Source organism: Crinia signifera, chromosome 2 (assembly GCF_055691185.1).
Source record: "Crinia signifera chromosome 2, ASM5569118v1, whole genome shotgun sequence".
Lineage (NCBI taxonomy): Eukaryota > Metazoa > Chordata > Amphibia > Anura > Myobatrachidae > Crinia > Crinia signifera.
The window spans coordinates 251,428,543-251,453,375 of NC_139218.1; the positions used below are offsets into that span (position 1 = coordinate 251,428,543).

Consider the following 24,833-nt stretch of genomic DNA (forward strand, 5'->3'; position numbering starts at 1 on the left):
TATGGACAAAACAGTTGTGTTTATTACTACCAACCATAAATGAAAACTACAGATAAAAACAGGGTAAGATCTGAAAACTGGAAAAAAAAAAAGAATGTGTCAAATTTCTGTGCCATAGAAGTTCCTTAAAAAACAAACCAAAAGATACACCATAATTTGTTCCAATTGCAAAGAAATCCATTCATAGAAAGGAAAAAATAAAAAATAAAAAGTCAAAGATTTCCGTATGCTCTTTTAATAAATATTTCAGTTATCTGGAACATGTTCTAGCTGAGATTTAATATTCCGCTCCCACAGTTTCTGGCTGTCTGAAAAGCCATGCTTGCCTTTGTTGAATGAATTTGGTCCTGCAGATGTCGGAGTATCTCTGGAGAGTTTATCAAATTATTAAATATTAATGGGAGAAAAAAGGCACTAGGAAACATTTAAAGTGTGTATATTATAAAAGTACCCCTATACTATGGCAACCATATACTGCAGAAAAAAAATACATTATTACAATATGCCATTTATACAACTTTGTAATAGATTAGACCTTTTCTTTAGAAAGTAGATAAAATATTCCTCATTAGATAAACCTGTGTGATTATATATATTATGTCTGAAAGAAACATTACCTCCCAATATTTTTCATCCGCATCTTTGCCTCTGGTGGCATTTCCTCAGGCTCACTCTGCACATGACAAAAGCCACAGCCAATAACAAAGTTTTACTTATATGTATCATTTAATTAGGTCCTAAATATACACATCTCCAGCTGTCTTCCTCAGGTCACTACACATAATGGGTCTGACACAGAGTTGTAAATAAAGCAAGAAAGAGCAAGAACCTGTGCACCTGGACAAACCATGTTGCAATACAAGCAGTGAAAATACAATTATTTTTTTGTATGCAGGGTAAATAGTTTGAGTCCTATTGGGAGAAAAGTGCTATATAAATAACATTAACAATAATAATTTTTATTTATTATTTTATTTTTTACTGGCTGCTTTTACTTGTAGCCTAGAAATGCTGGGTATCCAGAATTTGGGGGGGTATTCAATCCCCCGCCGCTATTTCTAACGGAGGAAATAGCGGCAGGCACCTAGTTTTTTTGCCTTTATTTTTTATTTTTTTAATACTGTAGCATCCACATGGACTACTACTAGGAACGGCAAAACTTGCCCAAAGTGAAAGGGTAGGCAGTACACTAATTTGGGGTCCATGTACTACAAGTTAAAAACGGACACCACAAACACACACTAACACTAAATTTGCCCTTTTCAAGTTGACCTAATAACTGTTGACACTATGAACCAAACCCAAATGCTGGACACAAATCTGCACTAGGGACCTGCAGTCAGAGGAAGCAGAGCCACTCCTATCATAGGATACGTTCGATGGATTGACCACATGATTGGTGGACAGTCATTAGGTTGACAGGTGTCTAAGTCGACACATGCGTTAGGTCGGCATGGGTAAGGTTGACATTGGGTTTTTCACAGTTTTTTGACCCAACATGTGCCGATAGGCAGTATTTCATGCCCTACCATCCACAAGGGAGTGGTGGGAGAATAAAATAGTGTACCAGAAGCAAAGCGAGTGCAGCGAGCCATGCAAGGGGACATGGTGCACTTAAAACTGTGTCCATGTCGACTGTGTCAAAATTCGGGAAAAAACCCATGTCAACCTAACGGTGTTGACGAAGATGTGGTTGGCCCAATGATCCCATTCCCCTATTCTAATGATTAAAAATAATACAAAGAAGATATTTATATATTCTGTGTCATAAATAGCTTCTTTGGATTTTTATACTCATTTTTGCTGTAAAAATGCAGCCAAATCTGCATGGAAGGAAGCAAGAGCTCCCACTGACAAAAGTAAAGCGGCTGAAACAGGTGATAGTGACCAGGCCATGAACAGGAAATGCCCATTGAAAATATTGAGACTATAGCCCAAATGGGCATGCACCATGCTTCGGACTATGATGGCATGCTCCACCATCGTGCCACCACTTGATTACTTAAGGCAATAGATGGCAGCATGAATAGTGACAGAGCATGGCCGCTGGACTTGTTCCTCCCCCTTGGACCTTAAATGTCCTTTAGCCCATTAGGATTTAGCAACTACCATATCTTCAACCCACATCAAAGCACTTCCCTGTCAGTCAGGCAAAAGTGAAAAAAACAGCAGATCCAGGACTGATCAGTGACTATCTGAGTGTCACTGCTGAGCCTCAGCTCTCTTCCTCCCCACACACCATGCTGGTCCCCAGCTTTGTGCATGTCCTTACACACTGGAACCCCTAGGGGGCAGCAGCAGTAACAAGTAGGACAAGTGAGAGAGCCACAGACAGAGTTTGAGGATCGGTCTTAGAACAGAAGAACATTTGGAACACAGCGGTAAAGTTGTACACCTGGCTATCAAGCACATAATGTGCTCACCACAAGTCACTGTTCTGTACATAACCTTCCCCATACAGTGCAACATGGTTTGACCAAAGTTATCTGCTCTTTTTTTTTGCTTTACTATCATCTAAGTATGAGGCCCATTGATTTCTGACTTAACACCTTCAGATGACATTAATGTACATGTCTAAATGACTAAATAGAGGCAAATATACAAAAATAAACTCCACAGATACCAACAAAAGGCTAAACAGCAGCTAGAACAATATAGCTCTAAATTTAGTAAAAATTGTAGGAGGGGAACTTTACAAAGTAATAAGTCAAAGTCACACGTTTGAATACTAAAATCATACTACTGTATGCTGGCACTATGTAAATAAATAAGAAGCCTGTATATGAAATTATTTCAGGCCAATCTGTATGGAAAGCAGTCAGTTGCAGGAACCAATAGGTTTATTCCCCATACACTAAGGGATACATATACACTGCATTGTACTGTGTGATGCAGCGGTATAATTCCAAACTCTTGTCTGTAAAACTAATGCCTATTTTTAGCAGATAAAAATATGTATTAATAGTATTAGGAATATGACCATCCTATAAACTGACAGACATGTCTCTTGTGCTCAATATAATGTGTGGCATCAAACTGCCAGCTTTCAGTAGTTTGGCTATAAATGATCATGAGACTAAAGATGTAACACAACATTTCATGAACAGTATGCAAATTACAGTTCATGCAGGTAGAAAGATTAAAAGTGGATGTTGCTTGTTATTTTGCTTACTTACATCATCCTCATCATTAAATACTGCTGCAATGGATTTTTTTTTCGGAGCAACGGCAGGAGGGATATCCTTCGGTTTCTTAAAAAATAAATAAAATCAAGATGAAACATTTCCATGTATCCACTACAATTATACTATACAAGTTTAAAAAAAAAAAAAAAAAAAACCAAAACAATGGTACTGGTTTCCTAGCACGGGTCCCATCGCATACCATAACTTAAGGTATGCGATGGGACCCGATCAGACCCGATTTTCGGGCTTTAAAGACATTTCCAGTACAATTAAAAAAAATCGGTCGCATCGCATAATGGCATGCGATGCAACGCGACCGACCTGATTTTTACATTGGACCCAATGTAAAAATGGTCCCTGACACCCGATTTTACATTGGACCCAATGTTAAATGCCCCCCCAGACCCGAATTTTAATTTTATACCCACCCTGATGGTTAATGATTATGTAAAATGCCCCCCCCCCCATTGTTAACGCAACGCCACGGTCAACGTCAACCTGAAGCCTGCCGAGCGGCGGCGTTGCGCATCCTCCGACCTTTTCATACCCCCACTATCCACGTCAGTGTGGAGATGATTTTATATAGTGTGGCGAACGCAGCGAGCCCGAAGCGTGGCGAGCCCCGCGATGGGACGCGTAATAAGTGTGAAGTAATGTGCGTCCGCTCGCCACGCTTCGGGCTCGGTGGCTCGCCACACTATATAAAATCAACTCCACGCCGACGTGGATAGTGGTGGTATGAAAAGGTCGGCGGACGTGTACCGCTGCGCTCACCACGCTTTGGGTTGGCGTTGATCGTGGCGTGACGTTAACAATGGGGGGACATTTGACATAATAACTACCCATCAGGGTGGGTATACAATTACAAATCGGGTCTGTGGGGGCATTTAACATTGTAATCAGCCATGAGGTTGGCTGTACAATTAAAAACCGGGTCGAATCAGTCGCATCGCATGCGATTTGGTCCGACCCGATTTCATACAACTGAAAATCGGTGGCGCCGTGCAAGGTAACAAGTACCAAAACAATTAAAAGTACTGTACAAAATAAATGTATTTTCTTATTGACCAATACTAAGATGGTCTGTTACACATGCAGAAATACTGGTTATATTTAGAAACCCCCAGTTTTTATATTTTGTATTGAAATTGAAGCAAGCCAAATCCAGAGATTAATCTGAAATTGTTCAAAGGCAAGCTGTAAATTGCTAAAAGTCCACAAAAAAAAAAAACCTTTTTAGGTAACAAGTTATGAGTTAAGAACAAAACTTGACTGAGCCATGCAACTGCCAGGGCCGTCTGAAGGCACAGGCTGACAGGACTATCATGTAGAGCTAGATGGAGGGACACATCTGGCTCAGGCATGGACCATGATTCCAAGTGATCATCTGGTAATTCAAAGGCTGTCTGGCACCTTACTAGACACTCCAAGCCCACCTCCTCCTGTACAGGAGGAGGAGATACCTATGGGCCTGTGTTTCAGGCTACAGGAGCAGTGTGAGAGAGTGTGACTACGTTTATATATTATATGCTGTAATTTAAAATAAAAAATCTGAGAAAATGGAGATGTTCTAAACTTGTCGACAGGTAGTGTGTCTGTGTCTATATATAGCGGAAACCCAACAGGAAAGTATTATGTCACATCACACAATCATTACGCTTTCATTGATGTCATTCCTTACATACCGTGGCACCAAGCTTGATGGAAATGGAGGGTTGCTTCTTCGCAATCTGACCTCCTATCGCAAAGCCAATCTTGGACACCTTGCTGGGACAAGGCTGGGTGCTGGCATCCTCGGTTGATGTATCTGCTGATCTCTTCTCAACACTTCGGCTTGAGCTTTCCCCTCCATTGCTGGAAGAGACAGTCTTAGTGTTCACTGTATTTTCTGCCTCTTCTTCTGGTCCTGGTGAAGTTGAAACAACTTACCAAGATGAGCATTTTGTTACTGAGCTGAATGATGGGAACAGCAACCACAAAAAATACCAAAATGCACCTTAGTAATAGTGTAGGCAAAAAACCCACACCAATATACCTACACAGTAACATATACTTACATCTTACTCCTACATATACATATTAATATGACATAAGACACAGCAGTGAATGCAATACGCATATGATGGGCACACAATGCACACCCTGGGGTACTGGGTATGGTGACACCGAGCTCTGCTCGGGTTACTCAGTGAGACAGTAACACACGTACAGAGGCTCATGCAGCAGTACCAGCACCGCTAACATCTCTAGCTATATACTGTAATCACACACTTTCCATGTCACCTCCTTGTCGTTCCTTATTGTCCGCCATCTTTCCTAGCGCTTCTAGCTAAACAGTCATGACGTCACTGCTTCCAGAAGCCGCTCCTCCCCGCCGGCGTATGACCATAGAGGCACTGGTGTGTAGTCTAGAAAGTCTTTCATAACATCCTGATAAACGCGACGACTCTATGACCACGTTAAAAGTTTTTTTTTTTTTTCAGCGTTACATACAAATTTTGAAAGAAGCCGATAACTAAACATATTAGTATAGAGATCCGTATAACAGATATATATATATATATATATATATATATATATATATATATATATATATATATATATATATATATATATACCTGATACTGCAGTGGTGCTTGTCCCAGCAGAAGTTTTTTTATGCGCAGAACACGGACCGTTTCCCCTTGTGTACACTTTTCTATAATTGGGTATGGATCATTGGATAGACAGCAATTAGGTCGACAAGCATTAGGCCGCCACCACTAGGTCGGCATGCAGGAAGTTCCACATGTTGACCTAATGCTTGTAGACCCAGTGAACGTCCATGAATATAATTAGTGTCAGACGAGAGACAGAGAAAGGGTGTCAGAAATAGATGATAGGGGAGAGGGAGGGGAACAAGAGAGAGGGGTATACATGAGAGCGAGTGAGATGGAAACAATTTGTGGGAGAGAAGGGGGGGGGGGGGGGTCTGGAAGAGAGGACGAGAGAGGGTGTTAGGAAGAGAGACCATGTCAAGGATAGAGGGAGTGTGTAATAGAGAGACAGTGTCAGTGAGAGAAGGAAGTAGAAAAACAATGTCAAGAAGAGAGACCGTTTCAGAGGTATGCTGCCCATACACATGTGAGATATTACATGCAATCATTCGATTTCGGCCACATCTGGCCGATAAATTGAATGATTGTATGCATTTTTAAGGGGACATTTGATGCAATGCACGGGCACGCCGTTGAATGTTGCGTTGATAGATATGTGCTGCACATAATATTTATCGAATTGCATGAGCAATCACATGTGGTTTTTAACCACATGCGATGGGTTCGGGTGGCGGGGACGGAGTGGGGATAGGAGAGCTGGGGCAATGGAGGAGTGGGAACCGGAGAGTTGGCGGCACTTGAGCGCTGGAGGAGAGGGGATCTGAGTGCTGGCGACGGAGGAGCCGGTACCTGAGCACTGGTGGCTGTAGAGCTGGGGACCAGAGTGGTGGAGCCTGAAAGCCCTGTGAAGGAGCACTTTCAGGCGGCGGGGCTCAGCAGCAGAAGATGATTTTGAAACACAGCTGCCTCACATTCAGGCAGCCTCTGATTGGCTGAGAGAGCTCTCTTTTAGCCAATCAGATGGCCGCCCAGTGTTTCAAGTTCATCTGCTGCTGAGCCCAGCCGCCTGCCCTGAAAGCGCTTCTTCACAGGTCTTTCAGGCTCCAGCGCTCCTGTCTCCCCGCTCCACAGCCACCAACGCTCAGGTGCCCGCTCCACCGCCACCCCTTTTCCAGCACCCTATGTCTCATCGCAGATGGCATGCAAAATTGGGTGCTGCACTGGGCACCACTTGTTGCAATCAGATGCAATGGGACATCGCATTACATCTGATCGCATAAGTGTATGGGCATCATTCGAGATATAGGGCAGTATTCAATGAGGCTGATTCACCATGTTTTATGGCGATTTTGTGCTATTTTCGTGCTGTACGGCGATTTTTTTGACTAAAACGGTGAATCACCCTATTCAATGACCAGATGGCGAATACATTTCAAGGTTTTTATCGCCATGATTCACCGAGTAGCAATCGCTATCTTTTTATGGTGAAGTGGAATGTGAACTTTTAAAATAAAGTGTTTTGTTTTTTACATTTGGTGTAAAAAAAATCAGGAATTTTATTCTGAGGAGGGGCATGCTATTTTTATTCATGTGCTGTAAGCACATGAATATATATTTAATTAAAAAAAATATATATATATATATATTTTTTACACAGAGCAGCCAGCAGGGGGCCGGGAGCCGAGCCGCTCATTAGATATTCATATATTCACTGCACCCGATTATTACATATGCACGATCGGGTGTAGCGAATACCCGGTCCCCTGTTGGCTATCCCGGGGGGCAGCCTGTGCTGCCTGGCTCCTGGGGAGCCCACCTCCCCCCCACAAACGTTCTGGGGCAGGCAGGGAAACTTCCATCTCCCTGCCTGCCGCCGTCCTCAGGCTTCCTGCGGCATCGCCGCAGGAGTTAAAATTCGCCGGTCAGGGGCAGTGAGCCCCTGACTCGTTGAATACTGGAGCCGACGAGGCTCCGGAACGTGGCGGGCAGTGACGAATGTGCAGCGAATCCTAAACAGGATTCGCTGCACATCGTCATAATTCTCATTGAATACTGCCCATAGTGTCAGGAAGAGATTTGTTAGGGATTCATTTATCATGTAACTTTGTGGCTAATTCCCCCAAAACGGGTTAGCCACAAATATTAAGTATCCCTGAATGTATGTAGGAGGGACAGCAGCAGGAATCTCCAATCCCTCCTGCCCTGCTCGCAGCCGATCCCTCAATAGGTTACTATGGGGGATGCAATGATGCCTGATGTATCAACATTGGGCAGCATTGCATCGGGTCCCTGGGCTACCGCATTCTATAATGGCGGTAGCTCAATGTAGAATATGGGCTATAGACTGCAATACTGATAGTGCAGTGTGGTCATCGCTATCTGCGCATGCGCAAACCATCAGCAAAGTACAGCGCAGCTGTGACATCAGCCCCCCAGAGCAAATCTGAAGATATAATCAGCTTTTGCTTGTGCTGCACAGCTGACACAGTATGTCTGTGAACAATATCATTTACAGACATATGACTTGCCTATGCCACCAACTCATTAGCATTATACAGTATCAGCCATTTGTTGAATTGCCCAATATATTGCCTGTACCCAGTATTACTGTATATGTTTCTCTTTAGGTTGCATGTGTGCTTTGTGGGGGGCTGAATCCAGATGAATTTCTCTTCACAATCTGATCCCCCTCTCTGCAGCAAGGAGTCAGGCTCAGCGTGCTTCAGCTATCGAAGATTCATTTAGTTCTCGCAGTCAAGCTACAAACAAATAATTTTTGGAGGACATTTCACAAATTGTATAATAATTATAATTACTACAATAATTATGTTTACATGCCTAAATATGGTATGGGGATGACATTACACATAGATGGCAGTAATAAACCAATACAGTATTTCCCAAACTTTTTTGAATCACACCGCCCTAGATCTGGGGTAGCCAACCCTAGTCCTCGAGAGCTACCAACAGTGCATGTTTTGCAGGTCTCCTCACAGAGGGGTGAATTTATGAAGCTTGGAGAAGTGTTATCTATCCCCATAAAGAACGTTATGAGCAAGGTGATAATGGTTCAGCCAATCAGCTACAATATGTAAATTGACAGGTAAGAGCTGATTGGCTGAACCATTATCACCTTGCTCATAACGTTCTTTATGGGGATAGATAACACTTCTCCAAGCTTCATAAATTCACCCCTCAATCACAAGTGAGCTAATTAGCTCCACCTGTGGATCTTTTAAAATGTGTCAGTGATTAATGAGTGCAGCAGCTAGGTTGTCTGGAAAATGTGAACTGTTGGTAGCTCTCGTAGGCTAGGGTTGGCTACCACTGCCCTAGAGTATAAGAATGTCTTTATGCCACCCCTAGAACAAATGTTTCCTTTTGAGAAATTCGGATTTTTTGGGATGTCTTTTAGTTCTTTTCCATCACTGCAGAACTCTCCAGTCCTTGTTGCCTGTCCTGGCCAGCAGCGCCTCCTCTCCTTTCTTGTACCAGGCCTTTTTTGAGTGGTTGGCTATTCTCCTTTTTTCTCATTGGGGTTTTTTCTTTTCTCCCTCTCATTTAATTTCTCATCACAGAACCGGACCACTTTCAACTCCCTGCATATTGGAAAATGATAGACAGAATCCTTGCTATGGGCAAGATCACCTATTTCCATCTGCAAAATTTGCAGCCTTGCTAACCGGTCTGAATGAGTCCCTATATTTGTATCACAGTCAGTGACTGATTCTTTCTGTCCACTCTTCCCATGGTATGAAGTCAGTGAGTGCTATGGGTACTAAGGCTCTTATTTTGTTGTATTTTTTTTTTTATGTTGTTATTGCCCATGTAATGTATTCACCTTTTTCTATGTAATTACACCCAATAAATTACAATAATAGTAAAAAGTTCTGAATGAGATATATTGCAAGTCCATGTTAATGGATATGTGGACATCCTTATACGTTTAGCTGTGCAGTTCAGGAATATGTCTTGAGGTCATAGGGGGAATTAAATCCCTGATAACATGTCCAACAGTTGGCAATATTGTCACTTTTTTGACAAATACCTAGCCCAAGATTGAATAACTTTTAAAACTATAAAAAGTAAATAGGAAAGTTCTATGTAAATTAAGTTGTTGTGACAACACGCTAAGGGGGGTATTCAATCTCCTGACAGGGGAGATGGCTGCAGGGCCCTATTCAATGCGGTCTTCCCCGACAGCATTGAACAGGGAATCTCGGCAGAACAAGTCTGACTTCACAAGCAGTCGGGCTCGTTCTGCCGAGAACGACCGGTAATTGATGAGCTCCCGGCTGCAGCTCCCGACCAAGCCCCCTTCTCTTCCCACTGCAGCGGGACACTGAATCCCACCTGCACGAGCAGACCGAGAATGGGACAGGATCACGGCTGTTGGGCCAACTCGACAGCCGTGACCCAAGATTGAATACCCCCCATAGGGTTAAAAATGTGGGCTACTAGATGCCATTTTGTTCTTAACTTAGTTTAAGATTGATGTACAGATTTGTTTGTCAGACATGAATTTCAGAAATATGTATGCATTTCAACGTTGCTACAAATTGATCTGATCATTTCAACTGTTGGGGTAAGAGACTGCCAATATGTTCAATGGGAGATATATATAATTTTTTTTTTTACTTTGAGACAATATAAAGTAAAGGATTTATGACAATTACATAATCAGTACAACTTAAATATATAAACTCTTAATTCTTTCCCAAAGAGAAGTTTTACGTAATGTATAAAATCACCAAACATGGGGTTAATTGGTGATTTCTTTAGTCTTTCTTTTTCCATCTAACTTTGATAATTTACTCCTGATACCTGGGGCAAGAGTCCAGATACCATTCAGGATGCTGGCAGAAATCTGAGGGTTTTTTTTGGGGTTTTGCCTTGTAAATGACTACCAATTAAAAAAAAAAAAAAGGTACTTGTTTCCTAGAACGGCGCCCACGATTTTGATCTTAGGCATCGCATGCGGCCAAAAAAAATCGCACGACCGACGCGATTACCGCAATTTTACATAGGGAACAATGTTAAATGGCCCACAGACCCCAAATACCCACCCTGAAGTGTGAAATGGCCCCCCCAATGGTTAACGCCACCCCACGATCAACGTCAACCCGAAGCGTGGCGAGCGCAGCGAGCCCACGAGGGGCAGCAGTACGCGTCCTCCAACCTTTTCATACCCCCACTATCCATATCGGCGTGGAGTTGAGAATAGAAAGTGTGGCGAGGGGACGTGGACACCTTCACAGCTATACGCATCCCCTCGCGGGCTTTACAGGTATCCGCGTCCGCTCGCCACGCTTCGGGAGCGTGTTCCGCTGCGCTCCCCACGCTTCGGGCTCAGTGGCTCGCCACACTATTCTCAACTCCACGCCGACGTGGATAGTGGGGGTATGAAAAGGTTGGAGGACGCGTACCGCTGCGCTCGCCACGCTTCGGGTTGACATTGATCGTGGGGTGGCGTTAACAATTGGGGGGGGGGGGCATTTCACACTTCAGGGTGGCTATTTGGGGTCTGTGGGCCATTTAACATTGTTCCCTATGTAAAATCGGTAATCGCGTCGGTCTCATCGCATGTGATTTTTTGGCCACATGCGATGCGACGACGCGATTTACATTTTACCATGCATTTCTATGTAAAATCACGGACATCGCATCGCATGCCATTATAATGGCATGCGATGCCCGCGATGGGAGCCGTTCTAGGACGTTCTAGAAGTACCAAAAAAACACTCCCAAGTTCAGCCAGCTTCCTACACGATGTCGTAATACATCGGTCCCTGATGTCACAGATGGCAAGCCAAGTATGGATTATTTCACATATCATGCTAGCTATAAGTTCTCTACTGCATTCTAGAAGCTGACATAATAAGATAGCTTGCTATTTGCAACACCACCACTTTGCTGTTTTAGAAACTTTAGTAAGTCTGCATATCTAAATAACTTCTAATTATTCCTAGGCAGCAATTTAAGAGTATGCTACGATCATTTCTGGTTTTCTTTAAAAGAAAATATCAAGGTTTTGGATATATATATTTTATCTATTTATTATCATATTTTATTCAATAATCTTTGTAATCGTTTTGCCATTATAAACTCCATTTAATAACTAAACCATTCTTCCAGATTTTATTGTGGGAATGGTTTAGTTTACAGTATATCTGGCTAAAAAGGTTGTTATAGCAGTTTGAGATATCAGGAGGTTGGCTGAATATCTAAACTACCATCCATTACACATTTTGGTGACATTATATGACATCAACATCATTAGTAAATGCATGCTTAAGTCTTAGGCACACAATAGACCAATATTGTCACAACTGTCCGTATTTGAGTGACAAATTGTGCATATAGCCTAGTGTAGGCCTTGCTAACCTCTGCTTCTTCAGCTGTTGTGAAACTACAAGTTCCAGCAGGTCCTGACACATATTGCTAATAGGGAATGTGTAGTTTCACAACACATGGAGAGCCACAGGTTGATCAGGCCCAGCCTAGTGTGTATGCCAACCAAAAGATATTTTCTGTGGAACTGTGCACGTTAATGAATGGTGGAACAAGATGTTGTTCCATCCTTCATTACATTGGTCAGTGTGTACCAGCAACCTTGCATAGTCCAGGATAAAGGAAATTCATCCTGACCATCTGAAAGATTGTTGGACAGCCTGATGTGAACACAGTCTTTGAATACTTGGATGACCTCAAACTGTCTACATGCAGATTACAGTTAGTAGCTATGTCATTTTTTTTAACGTGGTACATAGATACATGACCAGGGCCCAAGGTACCTGCAGCAGCTTCTGATCCCTTACTGTCCTACTCGATTACTACGATCCACTGAAGAAGGACTACTAACAGTACCCAGAATTTCCCTGAATTCATCTGGGGGTCGAGCTTTCAACTTTGCTGCTCCAACTCTGTGGAACTCTCTTCCTCGCACAGTGCAAGAAGCGCCCACTGTAGAATCCTTTAAAAATAGACTGAAGACCTACTTATTTACTCAAGCATTTCACTGACATCTACTGTTTAGCTTGTTTTGTATTTCGAGCTGTAAAGACAATGGTGAAGCACTTTGAGTCCTATTGGGAGAAAAGCACTATATAAATATCATTATTATTATTATTTTGCCCCGCAACGATCACTTTGAGTCTGCATTTGTATTCAAAGTAGTAAAATCAACTACAAAGTTATACAAAAATAATAATAATAATAATCATAAAAAAAAAATTGAATTTATTGAAACACTAACATTAGTATACTTGGTGTGATTACTTAAATGAATCTCTCTCTTCCCACCAGTTTGTTTTTCTTTGGTATGCAGAATCTTTGTTGACTTCCTTTTGATTTTCCACTTTTCTTTTTCCCATCTCATATTTTTTTGTATTTTTAAACAAATCTTTAGTAGAAGACATGCTTTCTTTTAGAAAACCAAGGTGTTTCCTTTGTGGAACCACTGACAATGCTTTCGTCCAGTCTTCTGTGTCCTTTAAAGTCATCAGGATTTCAATTATTTGGTTAAGGGTGAGATTTTTCCCTCCAACATTCCATTTTAAGAACCTGTCCAATGGTAGTCGTGCAGTGGCTATTCCTAGTCTTTTGGCATTTCCCAATGATACTCCTGTCTTTTGATTTCTATCGACAAAAGCACCAACAATGTAAATTTTATCATGGTCAAATTTCTTTAACGCATTTGGAGAATCACTAGTCAAGTAAACAAGTTGATCGCGAGGAAAGATGTCAATGTGAGACTTTTCAGTGGCGGTTATTAAGACATTGTCCCATGCTCCTTGGTAACGTTTTACTAATTCATTATGGTAAGAACCATTGGGCTTAAAACTGCAGAAGTGGATATGAAAGGGATCCTCAGATTTTTTGTTGAAGCCTTCGGACATCATAAGCTGGCCCACTGTATCTTTCATTTCCTTATGCGACATATATTGGTCATACACCATGTCAAATACTAAAGGCTGCCCAAATATCATTGCTTGGGCACTTCGCCATCCTTCATAGCACTCCAAACACTTTGTCAAATATTTTAAAAGGTAGGTAGGACGTTTCACAGTCACCTCCTCATCAGGGTTATCTGTTTCAGTGTCGTTCTCAATTTTATTCTTTAGCTCTTCTTTTTTTAATTTCTTTTTTTTCTTGCTCTCCTTTCGGTATTCTTTAAATACAAGGTCCTTCAAGTATTTTCTTCTTGAAGATTTGGTGGCAAGCCCTTGAAGCACCTGCAATTCCTCTGTGCTGATAGAATTAGGTACAGCTTTACCTGCCATTCTCCACAAATCAACCAGTTTCTGCATACTTTCTAGGGAGGACTCCTCTTCAATCTGTGGATCAGTATTCTCAACACTAGTATTTGGCATTCCACTTCTTAGAATATCTTTCCACGTGTCCAGATCTAGGTTTTCATTGGGACTGGGTTTGTCTTCATCCCTCCAGCATTGACTCAGAATTATTGTTCTACATTGTGATAGTTGAACAGATCCCTTAAAGGGGAATGGTTTATTTACCCATTTTATGGAATGAAATGAAGATCTCCGAAGTATTCGTATGCATGTACTCACAAATCCCATTTTACAGGTGAAGATGATCATTAGACTGCAAGAGAAATAGGGAAAACACCTGGTAATCAAACTTTTCTACATGGCTATGACATGTTATGTTCGTGCAATCTAATAAACAGAAAAAAAATCCAATTACAGGTTGAGCCTCCTATATACAAAAATTCAGATCACTCGATAAAATGAAATGTTTCATCCTGAAAGCCCATAGGTTCATTGAAACCTGTTAATTTTGGGCCGCTGAAAACGTGGCTGCTTTCGGGGATAGTGCTTCGTTTTTCTGAAGCAGGCAAAACACAATCCCTGATAAGCCGGTACTATTTGGATAGCCCCAGGTGATCCAATTACCTGCAATAGTGGGTTATTGGATACCTTCCATTGTTTCAGTTATTAAAAATATTGCATTCAATTACCTATAGGCTTTTGTAGTATACAGTGTATATGAAACCTAAAAGCATTCTGCGTTTAGACTTGGATCCCATTTCCAAGATTTCTCATTATGATATATATATATATATATATATATATATATATATATATATATATATATATATATATATATATATATATATATATATATATTACTTCAGTTTCCAAGCATTTTGCATATGGGAGATAACCTGTAGTCTGTTATACCCCATACACACTGGGCAATATCACTCATTTTTGGCCCTTCTGAACAAATCTTTCATTCAACCAGCTCTGTCATCTTTGCAAGTACAGATATGGGTGTGCATTGTTAACAAGGGGCATGCTGCACAGATGTCAGCCTGATTTAGCCCTGATCTACCATCCTTTTATTAATATGTTCAAGTGAATGAATTGCATGGTTTGTGGTACTTGCTTAAACAGTTTGTCAATATATACCTAATCTGCAGTGATTATAAATGTACACATTGTGTTGTCTGTAATTGCTGCAGCTAATTGGCAGAATGCAGTGTACACTAACCGAATTAAACGCATACACACACACACACACACACACACACACACACACACACAGCATATTATACCCAAGTTCTGAACTTCTACATAAAGTTGATGGGAGTCTATATAGCTGGATATAGTTGAATGTGTGCTAGCTCGATTTGGCTCCTTGGTACACCCAGGCCCGGCGACAGGGGGGGTCAAAGGGGACACTTGACCCGGGCCCCGGAGGGGCCCCAGTAATCAAAGGAACATGAAATGGGCTTATTAAACTGCGCGCGCTTGTTCGCACTGTAATTAGTAAAAAAAAAAAAAAGAGAGAAGAAAGATGTAGCTGCATTAACACTGCCACACACTAATAAACCCCCCCCCTCACTTGGTCCGGCCCGAAAAACACGGGCGTGGCATTACTCATTACGTTGCGCATGTGGTTACCGTATTGTCCCGACCCCCGCTCTAGCACAGACGCTTTGGATTGGAGCCGAGCAGTGCTGCAGCGGTATAACACTGCCAGGACCGGGCACACTGGCAGTCTCCGTCAGCAACCATCTGCAGCACCACCAATTGGAATAAGGTTGCTGCCTAGGGGATAATAGGTACTCTATTTTAGGATGCTAATTTGTCCCTATTCCACTGAGCTCTATGAATATACCCTTAAGGTTGCTCCCACGCATTTATGTCCCACAATCGTGTGTGTGTGACACACACAACACACACGACTTAGTATAGGGCCCCATGATCTCTGTTGCCGGCCCTGGGTACACCTGGGAAAGGGCGATCACACTGACCCAGGGTTACGGCTACCACCTCTTCTGATGGTTCATGCTGATGCAGCTCAGCCACAAGGTGATGCACCGCAGTGGTGACGGCGCCTCCTCCCTGCTGGCTGATGTACAAAGGCTGAGTACCACGAACAGCTGTAACTCACCATACAATCCTTAACGCCAGCACCGCTCACTGAACTGACATTGACATCATTTACAGCTGCACCGCTAGCGTGTGCACATGCAGGACACTTCCGGTGTCGTCAGGAGCAGAAACCCCTTCGTGCTTCCGGTGCAGCAGCGTATAGCGTCCTGTCAGCCCCGGTCCCGTGTAATGTGGCACACGAAGGTCCGGGATCGGGCTGATCAAGGGTTTAGGTGAGGCCGCCACGGAAATTCTGTCATACATTGCCCGGAGTAAACGGCATCTTCATATTGTGCGGCTGCTGATAACCGGAATGGATACACCAGAGAGCGCGCTATGGGGATGGAGAGGAAACTGACTGTAATAATCTATAGGGTTGGGTGACTCCAAATACAGGGAGAGATGCACTTAGCTTTGAAATGCTCAAATGGAGAGTGATGAATGATAAACCACCAGCTAATCATCTCCTACTTGTCATCTTTCAAACAACCTGTGACATGACAGATAGGAGCTGATTGGCTGGTACTTTATCACTCCATTTTGGGGGTGGGTAAAAGCCGGAACCATAGTAAATGCATTGAAAAAGCCGGAAACCATGTAAAGTGTATTAGAAAAGCCGGAAATCATAGCAAATGCATTGAAAAAGCCGGAAACCATGTAAAGTGTATTAGGAAAAGCTGGAAATCCATAGTAAATGTATTGAAAAAGCTGAAAACTATGTAAAGTGTATTAGGAAAAGCCAGAAATCATATGCTGCTTTCAGACCGCAAAACTGGCTTTGACCCTGTATTTGGAAACGTTTCCAAAAACGGGTCTGCCAGGTAAAACCCCTTTCACACTGCATCTCTTAAACGGTATATTACCGTTTAAGTGCGTTTTTTTTTACACTGGCAGACCCGTTTTTGGAAACTTTCCAAAAACAGGGTCAAAGCCAGTCTTCAGCGCGCGCCGCCCCCACCCCCCCTCCCCCGGGGGTTAACACCCCCAAATCCCCCCCCCTGTGCAGCCGGTACCTCCGTTGCGTGATCCGGCACTGCAGTTGGTCGGGGAAGCACTTATGAAAAAAAGCGTCTTTCAGAAAATGGCTGCCCCATAAGAAAACCAGTTTTAAAAAACTGTCTTTCGTATGGGGGCAGCCATTTTCCGAAAGTCACTTTTCTTATAAGAAAAGTGACTTTCGGAAAATGGCTGCCCCCATACGAAAGACAGTTTTTTTAAAAACAGGTTTTCCTGTGGGGCAGCCATTTTCTGAAAGACGCTTTTTTTTTCATAAGTGCTTCCCCGACCATACTTCACTGCCGGGATCCACAACGAAGGTACCGGCTGCACGACACATGCACGGGGGGGCGGCTCCAGTGCTGCGAATATTTAATGAGCGCTCATTAAACATTCGCTGTTTTGAATTTAGGACCCAGCTCATTGGCTGGGTCCTAAATACCGTTTCAGACCCGATTTTGATCCCAAAATACCGGGTCTGAAATGGGTAGGACCCTGCATTTTAACCGGTTTGAAAAAACGGTATTTTCAAGCCGGTTAATTGGATCTGCACCTTTCAGACCGCACAGATTACCGTTTTAAAACGGTAAAAAAACGGCAATATACCGTTTACAAAGTGCGGTCTGAAAGGGGCAATAGTAAATACATGTAAAGTATATTAGAAAAGCCGGAAACCATGTAAATTGTATTGGGTATGGATCATTGGATAGACAGCAAGTAGGCCGACAAGCATTAGGTTGACACCACTAGGTCGACATGCAGGAATGTTGACATGACTGAATGTCGACATGGGTCAGGTCGACATGTCATTAGGTCGATACAAGCATTAAACCATGTAAAGTGTATTAGAAAAAGCTGTAAATCATAGTTAATATATTGAAATAGCGGTACTTATGAGTTATCTGGGCGCCCGATTTTTTGATTGTATGCCTTAAGTTAAGGCATACAATCAGATGCGATGCGATATCGCATTGCATCGCATGCGACCATCGGATGCGATGACCCGATTTTTCCATAGGAATCAATGTTAAAATGGACTGAGTCCATTTTAACATGGAATTCAATGGGAAAAAGGGGTCCTTTTCATACCCCTACTATCCAAGTGGGCATGGAGTTGGATATAAACCTGTGGCGAGCGTAGCGAGCCACCGAGCCCGAAGCGTGGCGAGCGAACGGTATTCTGTGTCCCCTCGCGGGGCTCGCTACGCTCGCCACAGGTTTATATCCAACTCCATGCCCACTTGGATAGTAGGGGTATGAAAAGGACCCCTTTTTCCCATTGAATTCCATGTTAAAATGGACTCAGTCCATTTTAACATTGATTCCTATGGAAAAATCGGGTCATCGCATCGCATCCGATGGTCGCATGCGATGCGATGTGCCCGATCCGACCCGATTTAGAAATCGGGCGCCCAGATAACTCACAAGTACCGAAATAGCCAAACACCATGTAATGTGTATTACAATAGCTGTAAATCATAGCAAATGATTTGAAAAAGCCAGAAACATAGTAAATGTATTGAAAAAGCATATGCATATGCAATCTATGGTAAATGGGCCCTGTTGTATTGAGCAGCAGCAGGCTTCTTGTATATAACCTTGGCTAGAGAAAAACAAATATGTTTATTGTATAGGGTCACGAACCTATGTCAGCTAATTTGCAAAAATATTATCAAAATCCTACTGTAAGGTAAGGTCGCTGCCTTTTCAGGCTTTTTCAATGCATGTACTATGATTTTCGGCTTTTCTAATACACTTTACATGGTTTCTGTCTTTTCAATGCATGTACTTTGATTTCCGGCTTTTTCAATGCATTTGCTATGATTTTTGGCTTTTCTAATACACTTTACATGGTTTCTGTTTTTCTCAATGCATTTACTATGATTTCCGGCTTTTTCAATGCATGTACTGTGATTTCCGTCTTTTTCAATGCATGCACTGTGATTTCCGGCTTTTTCAATGCATGTACTGTGATTTCCGTCTTTTTCAATGCATGCACTGTGATTTCCGGCTTTTTCAATGCATGTACTGTGATTTCTGTCTTTTTCAATGCATGCACTGTGATTTCCGGCTTTTTCAATGCATGTACTGTGATTTCCGTCTTTTTCAATGCATGCACTGTGATTTCCGGCTTTTTCAAAGCATGTACTGTGATTTCCGGCTTTTTTAATGCATGTACTGTGATTTCCGGCTTTTTTAATGCATGTACTGTGATTTCCGGCTTTTCTGATACACGTACTATGATTTCCGGCTTTTCTGATACGCTTTACATGGTGACCGACCTTTTTAATGCATTTACTATGATTTTCATCTTTTCCTAATACACTTTGCATGGTTTCTGTCATTTTCAATGCATGTACTGTGATTTCCGGCTTTTCTAATACACTTTACATGGTTTCCGGCTTTTTAATGCATTTACTATGATTTCCATCTTTTCCTAATACACTTTACATAGTTTCCGGCTTTTTCAATGCATTTGCTATGATTTCCGGCTTTTCTAATACACTTTACATGGTTTCCGGCTTTTTCAATGCATTTACCATGTTTCCAGCATTTACCCTCTTCCCTCCATTTTCAAGCTTAGTACATCTCGCCCAGAATATCATAACCTAATGGCTCCCATACATTAGGCCGACGTCAAAAGGACAAGGCAGACCTAATTTCCCTGGCAGCTTCCCGGGACAGGTCAGATGCAGTTAGGCACTTGATGTGCTATTTTTTACATGTGATAAATCGTGTGTGGTGGGAGCTGGGCTGCAAGAGAGGCAGCAGGGTCGAGCTAGGAGCCAGTAGCCGCTGCATTAAAATATAGCTTTGAGCAGTGGCTTCCCATTCATTAGTATGGTTGTTTTTATGCACCGTGCTGCCTAGCTTCCCCTGCCTGCCTCTCTGGTCTCCTCAGTGTCTCACAGCGCCCCCTATTAGTCCCCCTGGCACTGTGTGTCGTTGTTCACGTTGCGCACTTGCATGCTGATCAAATTGGGAGGTAAAACGATGTGACACGTTTGACATTAATTCTTGTCCCACTCCATCAAAAATCGTGTGAAAAGGCCCAAACCGCTCTAGTGGAAGGGCACCTTTATACCATAGATGAAGATCAACGCTTTTTCTGGGATTTTGAGGTGAAAGTTGTTCCAAACAACAAATGTGCCCTACTTTCAGATCAAAATCACTGAGTGTGTATAGGCCTTTAGTGTTAAAGAGCGCCTAGCCACTTCCACGGACAGTGGACAATGAACCATTAATGCTGTGTTTTGATCATTCCTGTTGTTTAGCTCAATAATGAGTAAAAGGTTTAGATCTTTATCCTGGGCCAGATAAAGCAGAGTGGGAGCCCTACCAATGTTCAATAAGATTTGCTGCAATGTTTTTAAAAAGTATACTGTGTATATACACAGAAAAATACAGTTGCTGACAGAAGGTATTTTATGCCCCACCATCCACTGGGGCGTGGTGGGAGAATAAAATAGGGTGCCGAGCGTAGCGAGGCACTGTGCCCGAAGCATGGTGAGCGAGGGGATGTACTGCCATTCAAACTGTCCATGTAGACTGTGTCAACATTCGGGTAAAAAAAAAACAGTGAAAAACCCCATGTTGACCTTTTCACTGTCGACCTAATGTCCTGTCGACCTAGACCCATGTCGACCTAGTAATGCCTGGTTGGTGTAGACCTAACACCCCACACCCATATGGTCACCCAGTTTCTTCCTGAAGTCACTGAGAATGGTCCAATGTATCAAGAAAACCCTAGGTCCCAGATAATACCATATCTTTGTGTGCGTCCAAAACACTTGGTCAGTTGATGTTTGAAGAATCCTGCATCTGTATAAAGATTAATGATCAATTAAAGTTTGTGTCACCTCTTTTAGAAATTATCTTTCGAAGCTCAGACCATGAGTTTTCTGTTGCCAAAACTGAGTAGTAAATGTGCTGTGGATCAAGCAATAAAGACTACAGCTGAGCTGGTCTTGGTTCTCCGGTTTGGAAGAGATGATGACTCTGTTTGTCTTCAGCTTGATGATATAGTAAGATTGCTTTCATTCTTACATCAAAAGTAGTACAGGTGTGTCCTCCTACACCTAGTATGTTTTGCACCATATGGCACAAGACGCATGGTGTGACTTAGATGCTCCCCCCCACAGATCATACTATATTCTGGAATTTTGTGTCTTATTAGCATCATAGCCACATACAAAGTCACCTACAGTATAAAAGCACACTAGATTAGTACTTTTGTCACAAAGGAATTGGTATATAGATGCAGGTTATTGGGGGTAATTGCCATGCCAGAGTAATCCAATTAGCGGGGATTACCACACATGTGAATGACCGACGTCAGACAGCTACATGAGCTACCTCACAGTCTAGCTACAGTCTAAAACTGCAAAATTAAGGGGTTTATGTGGGTTACTGTGGCTGAATCCTGATTTTTAGGCACTGGAAAAAAGGATTTTTAATTGAATAGCCTTTCCCAGTGCATTCAAGCATAAGTACTGTACATGAAATTTGTGTCAGTGTGCTATTACTACTTTTTACATCGACTATAAGTCTCAAGAAATTACATGAAACAAAATAAGGAAAACTTTTGTGGAAGAGGAAAAGAAAAAGGGAAAGAAAAAAAAAAGACCACAGAATATCTCGGAATTGAGTAATAAGATGGTAGTAATTTAAATAAGGCTAATTTTAAGAATAAAAGTTCTCTGGGGGGGACACTTGGCGTGGCTAAGTTACAAAGTGTGTTGTGCAGGGCTATTTGGACCGATTTGAGCAAAGGTGTATGTGGACACAACTGTAGTATACAGTTTTTTGGGGGGGGGGTTTACTTCTACTTTGAAACGAATGTTAACATTTTGGTATTGTTTTCATCTCCATTTAACTTTTCAGCTTTCAAAGACATCACATGACCTAAGTAAAATGGCTACCATTTATCTTGTTGATGTGGATAAAGTGCCTGTTTACCGACAATACTTTGATATCAGTTATATCCCATCTACTGTGTTTTTCTTTAATGGACAGCATATGAAAGTGGATTATGGGTAATGTTAATTTCTTTTTATTTTAGAGTAATAGCAATATTGATGAGGAAATTATTAAGTAAAGATTTTTCTAGAAAGAAAAACACTCAGACTTCAAGTGTATAAATATAAACAGAATATACACTATATGGGAAATGGGGCTCTATTGCACACACAGACTGTGATAAGAGGTGGTACCTTGTCCAGATTCTCATCTTAGTAAATATAGAGTAATTGAATACTGATGCCCACTATTTCGGTCTGTTGACTACCCACCAAGGGCAATATCCCACTAGCCTTTAAGCCACTTCAGCTGATAGAAATAGACCGCTATCACGATTATTGTCCGATGGTCATTAAGGCGGTATCTGTCTGTGTTGCTAAAGCGTCTACTCCGCTACTGGAGCTTGTCTGTGTGTTTGATTACCAGTATTGTGTCGCTGTTAGCTATTACTTCCGTCTACCGGCCCTGCGTGTCTAACCATTATTGCTTGCATTCCAGTTCTGTCCGCTCATATTGTACTCAGGCACTACAGTGACTGCATAATTAAACACCTTACCATTGCGGTTCACTACCCTGTACTTATAACATCTATTGTACAGTGACCCTAGTGTGCACTATCCGCCGCAGTGGTCCTGTGCCAGTCACACACAGTAGTGTGCTAGTGTTTTGTGTGTCTGGTCCTTCCTTTTGTGTCCCAGTGTGACTCCAGTCCTGTATTTGCCTTGCCCTGCTTAAGACCTGGATGGCACCCCAGTACCTGGTGGCCCAAGGAAAAGTGGCTGTTATAGTCTGCAGGAGGCTTTAAGGACTGCTGGGCAAGTGCAACAGCGCCACCTATACCACCTTGGTGGCATCCTTAACAGTCAGAAAGAAATTGGATAGAAATCTGTAGTGGATTAGTACCTTCATGAAATTTTATTATTTGATTGAGGCCCCGAAACGTGAACATTTTTCAAAAACCAACACAGTTCAAGGGCTTATAGAAAATAAATTTAACCTGACATAATATACAAGAAAGTTCTGAGTATTTTACATAGGACATAGATGTCCCAGGTTGACATGAATACTATTTAGAAAATGTATGCAGTGTTGCTTATAGGTAGATTATAAAAATGTAAGACAATTATAACAACAATCTAAAAACTTGTTTTGCAGGTCTCCAGACCATACAAAGTTTGTTGGAAGTTTCAAGACAAAGCAGGATTTTATTGACCTTATTGAAGTAATTTACAGGGGAGCAATGCGTGGAAAACTCATTGTACATAGTCCAATTGACGCTAAAAATATTCCTAAATATGATCTCTTGTATCAAGGAGTTTAGGAGTTGTGAACGTTTAATTAAGGACATTACAAATTTAGCCAAACATAAACAACAGTATGTCTAAATGAATTTTGTGTTTTTCAAGTAAATGGTATATACTGGTTCTAAATTTTATTCTAAGAAACAGTTATATGTTACATAAACAAGGCCCAGAAAACATCCTAAACTAATATTGATGCCATTGGACAGTTTGCATGCAGCCAAGAAAATAAACAAGGTCTCTGCAGCATGAGTATTATAACAGGACAAATATATGCAGTAAAAATGTTTTTTGTATTTTACTTTTTATTATTTATGAAAAATAAAGTAATCTTGTGCACATTTTTTTTTCTTTTGCTACTTTATTTATTTTCTCATATAAAAGGAAAACACCACAATGAGAGTTAAAGGGCCCCTAAAAGGCCCCCTTACACTTGTCCAACAAGTTGGACCGAATTGACTCAAGATTTATCCTATGTACAGGAGGAGCAATCTCTTGGTTATACCCAATGGCACGGGATTGTGCATTGGGTCCTACACATCAGGCACATAAGAGTTTGTCAGACAGACACATCAGATTTTGTCAGATAAATTGACCCAATCCACCTGAATTGGATCAAATATGACAATCTCACAAGTGTAAAGGTGCCCACACACTAGAAAGATCTGCGATAAGATGTGCGCATAAATTAGCCTTCATATATTTTGCCTGTCCTGGACAAAAGATTTCAGGCAAGCGCACATATTTACCAAAGATTTTTCTTAAGATCCAGTGTGCGTTCCTATGGATCCTTCATGCAGCACGTAAGATCAGAAGATTTAGCAAAAGATCCACGGGAGCTCGTATCGGCCGATTTATCGAAAATCGGCCAATCAGACAAAAAATCGTTCTAGCGTGTGGGCACCTTAAGGCCCCCTTACACTTGTTCAACTTAGAGAGAACAAATAATCATTTTACAAAGAATACAAAACATACATTTATAAAAATAAAAAAACAGAAAAAACATACAAAAAAAGAACTAAACAATATACATATATATACTATACTTTATTGACTTTTGAACATTAAGCTCCTTTCATACTGACATTCATATCTTATTGATACATTACTATTAGTGGAACAATAGATGTAATAGCTCCAACACTTATGCGCACCACACTTTCACATGTGCAAAAAAATGAAAATGGTTTAACTCGATTCAGTCGATTATATGTCAGTCCTCTCTCACAGGGGCAGATTTATTAAGCTTGGAGAAGAGATAAACTGGAGATAAAGCGGAGAAAAGGTAAAAGGAGATAAAGCACCAGTCAATCAGCTGTGTTTGAAAAA

At 41.7% G+C, this 24,833-nt stretch overlaps 3 protein-coding genes across 7 annotated transcripts; 1 reads left to right on the forward strand and 2 right to left on the reverse strand.

The window, feature by feature from the left end:
- Window positions 1–5,601, reverse strand: PCNP (PEST proteolytic signal containing nuclear protein). Of its 2 annotated transcripts, none has more exons than XM_083174248.1 (5): window positions 5,457–5,601; window positions 4,871–5,091; window positions 3,177–3,251; window positions 618–673; window positions 1–367 (listed from the first exon to the last, which is right to left on the reverse strand). In XM_083174248.1, exons 1-5 carry the CDS (start codon window positions 5,494–5,496, stop codon window positions 247–249), a joined length of 513 nt encoding a protein of 170 aa, XP_083030374.1. In that variant the 5' UTR covers window positions 5,497–5,601; the 3' UTR covers window positions 1–246. The 2 variants fall into 2 exon arrangements, with proteins under 2 accessions (XP_083030374.1, XP_083030375.1); XM_083174249.1 differs by having other exon boundaries at window positions 5,469–5,599.
- Window positions 5,602–13,004: 7,403 nt separating this feature from the next.
- Window positions 13,005–16,639, reverse strand: TRMT10C (tRNA methyltransferase 10C, mitochondrial RNase P subunit). The gene is made up of 2 exons (XM_083174250.1): window positions 16,208–16,639; window positions 13,005–14,389 (listed from the first exon to the last, which is right to left on the reverse strand). The coding sequence occupies exon 2, from the start codon at window positions 14,383–14,385 to the stop codon at window positions 13,057–13,059; it is 1,329 nt and encodes a 442-aa protein (XP_083030376.1). The 5' UTR covers window positions 14,386–14,389; window positions 16,208–16,639; the 3' UTR covers window positions 13,005–13,056.
- TXNL4B (thioredoxin like 4B) lies at window positions 15,724–23,845 on the forward strand. Of its 4 annotated transcripts, none has more exons than XM_083174253.1 (4): window positions 15,724–15,875; window positions 21,054–21,209; window positions 22,069–22,220; window positions 23,359–23,845. In XM_083174253.1, the coding sequence occupies exons 2-4, from the start codon at window positions 21,078–21,080 to the stop codon at window positions 23,522–23,524; spliced, it is 450 nt and encodes a 149-aa protein (XP_083030379.1). In that variant the 5' UTR covers window positions 15,724–15,875; window positions 21,054–21,077; the 3' UTR covers window positions 23,525–23,845. The 4 variants fall into 4 exon arrangements, with proteins under 4 accessions (XP_083030379.1, XP_083030378.1, XP_083030377.1 ...); XM_083174252.1 differs by lacking the exon at window positions 15,724–15,875 and adding an exon at window positions 16,266–16,421; XM_083174251.1 differs by lacking the exon at window positions 15,724–15,875 and adding an exon at window positions 16,441–16,548.
- The last annotated feature ends 988 nt before the right edge of the window (window positions 23,846–24,833 follow it).

Excerpts from the sequence above, each read along its gene's own strand:
- TXNL4B (XM_083174251.1), top strand. The coding sequence starts at position 16,525 with ATGGGGATGGAGAGGAAACTGACT. Across the intron at positions 16,549-21,053 it reads GGATGGAGAGGAAACTGACT|AAATTATCTTTCGAAGCTCA; the intron begins GTAATAATCTAT and ends CACCTCTTTTAG. Across the intron at positions 21,210-22,068 it reads GTCTTCAGCTTGATGATATA|CTTTCAAAGACATCACATGA; the intron begins GTAAGATTGCTT and ends TTAACTTTTCAG.
- PCNP (XM_083174248.1), bottom strand. The coding sequence starts at position 5,496 with ATGGCGGACAATAAGGAACGACAAGGAGGTGACATGGAAA. Across the intron at positions 5,092-5,456 it reads ACAAGGAGGTGACATGGAAA|GACCAGAAGAAGAGGCAGAA; the intron begins GTGTGTGATTAC and ends CAACTTCACCAG. Across the intron at positions 3,252-4,870 it reads CCATCAAGCTTGGTGCCACG|AAACCGAAGGATATCCCTCC; the intron begins GTATGTAAGGAA and ends TTATTTTTTAAG.
- TRMT10C (XM_083174250.1), bottom strand. The coding sequence starts at position 14,385 with ATGATCATCTTCACCTGTAAAATGGGATTTGTGAGTACATGCATACGA.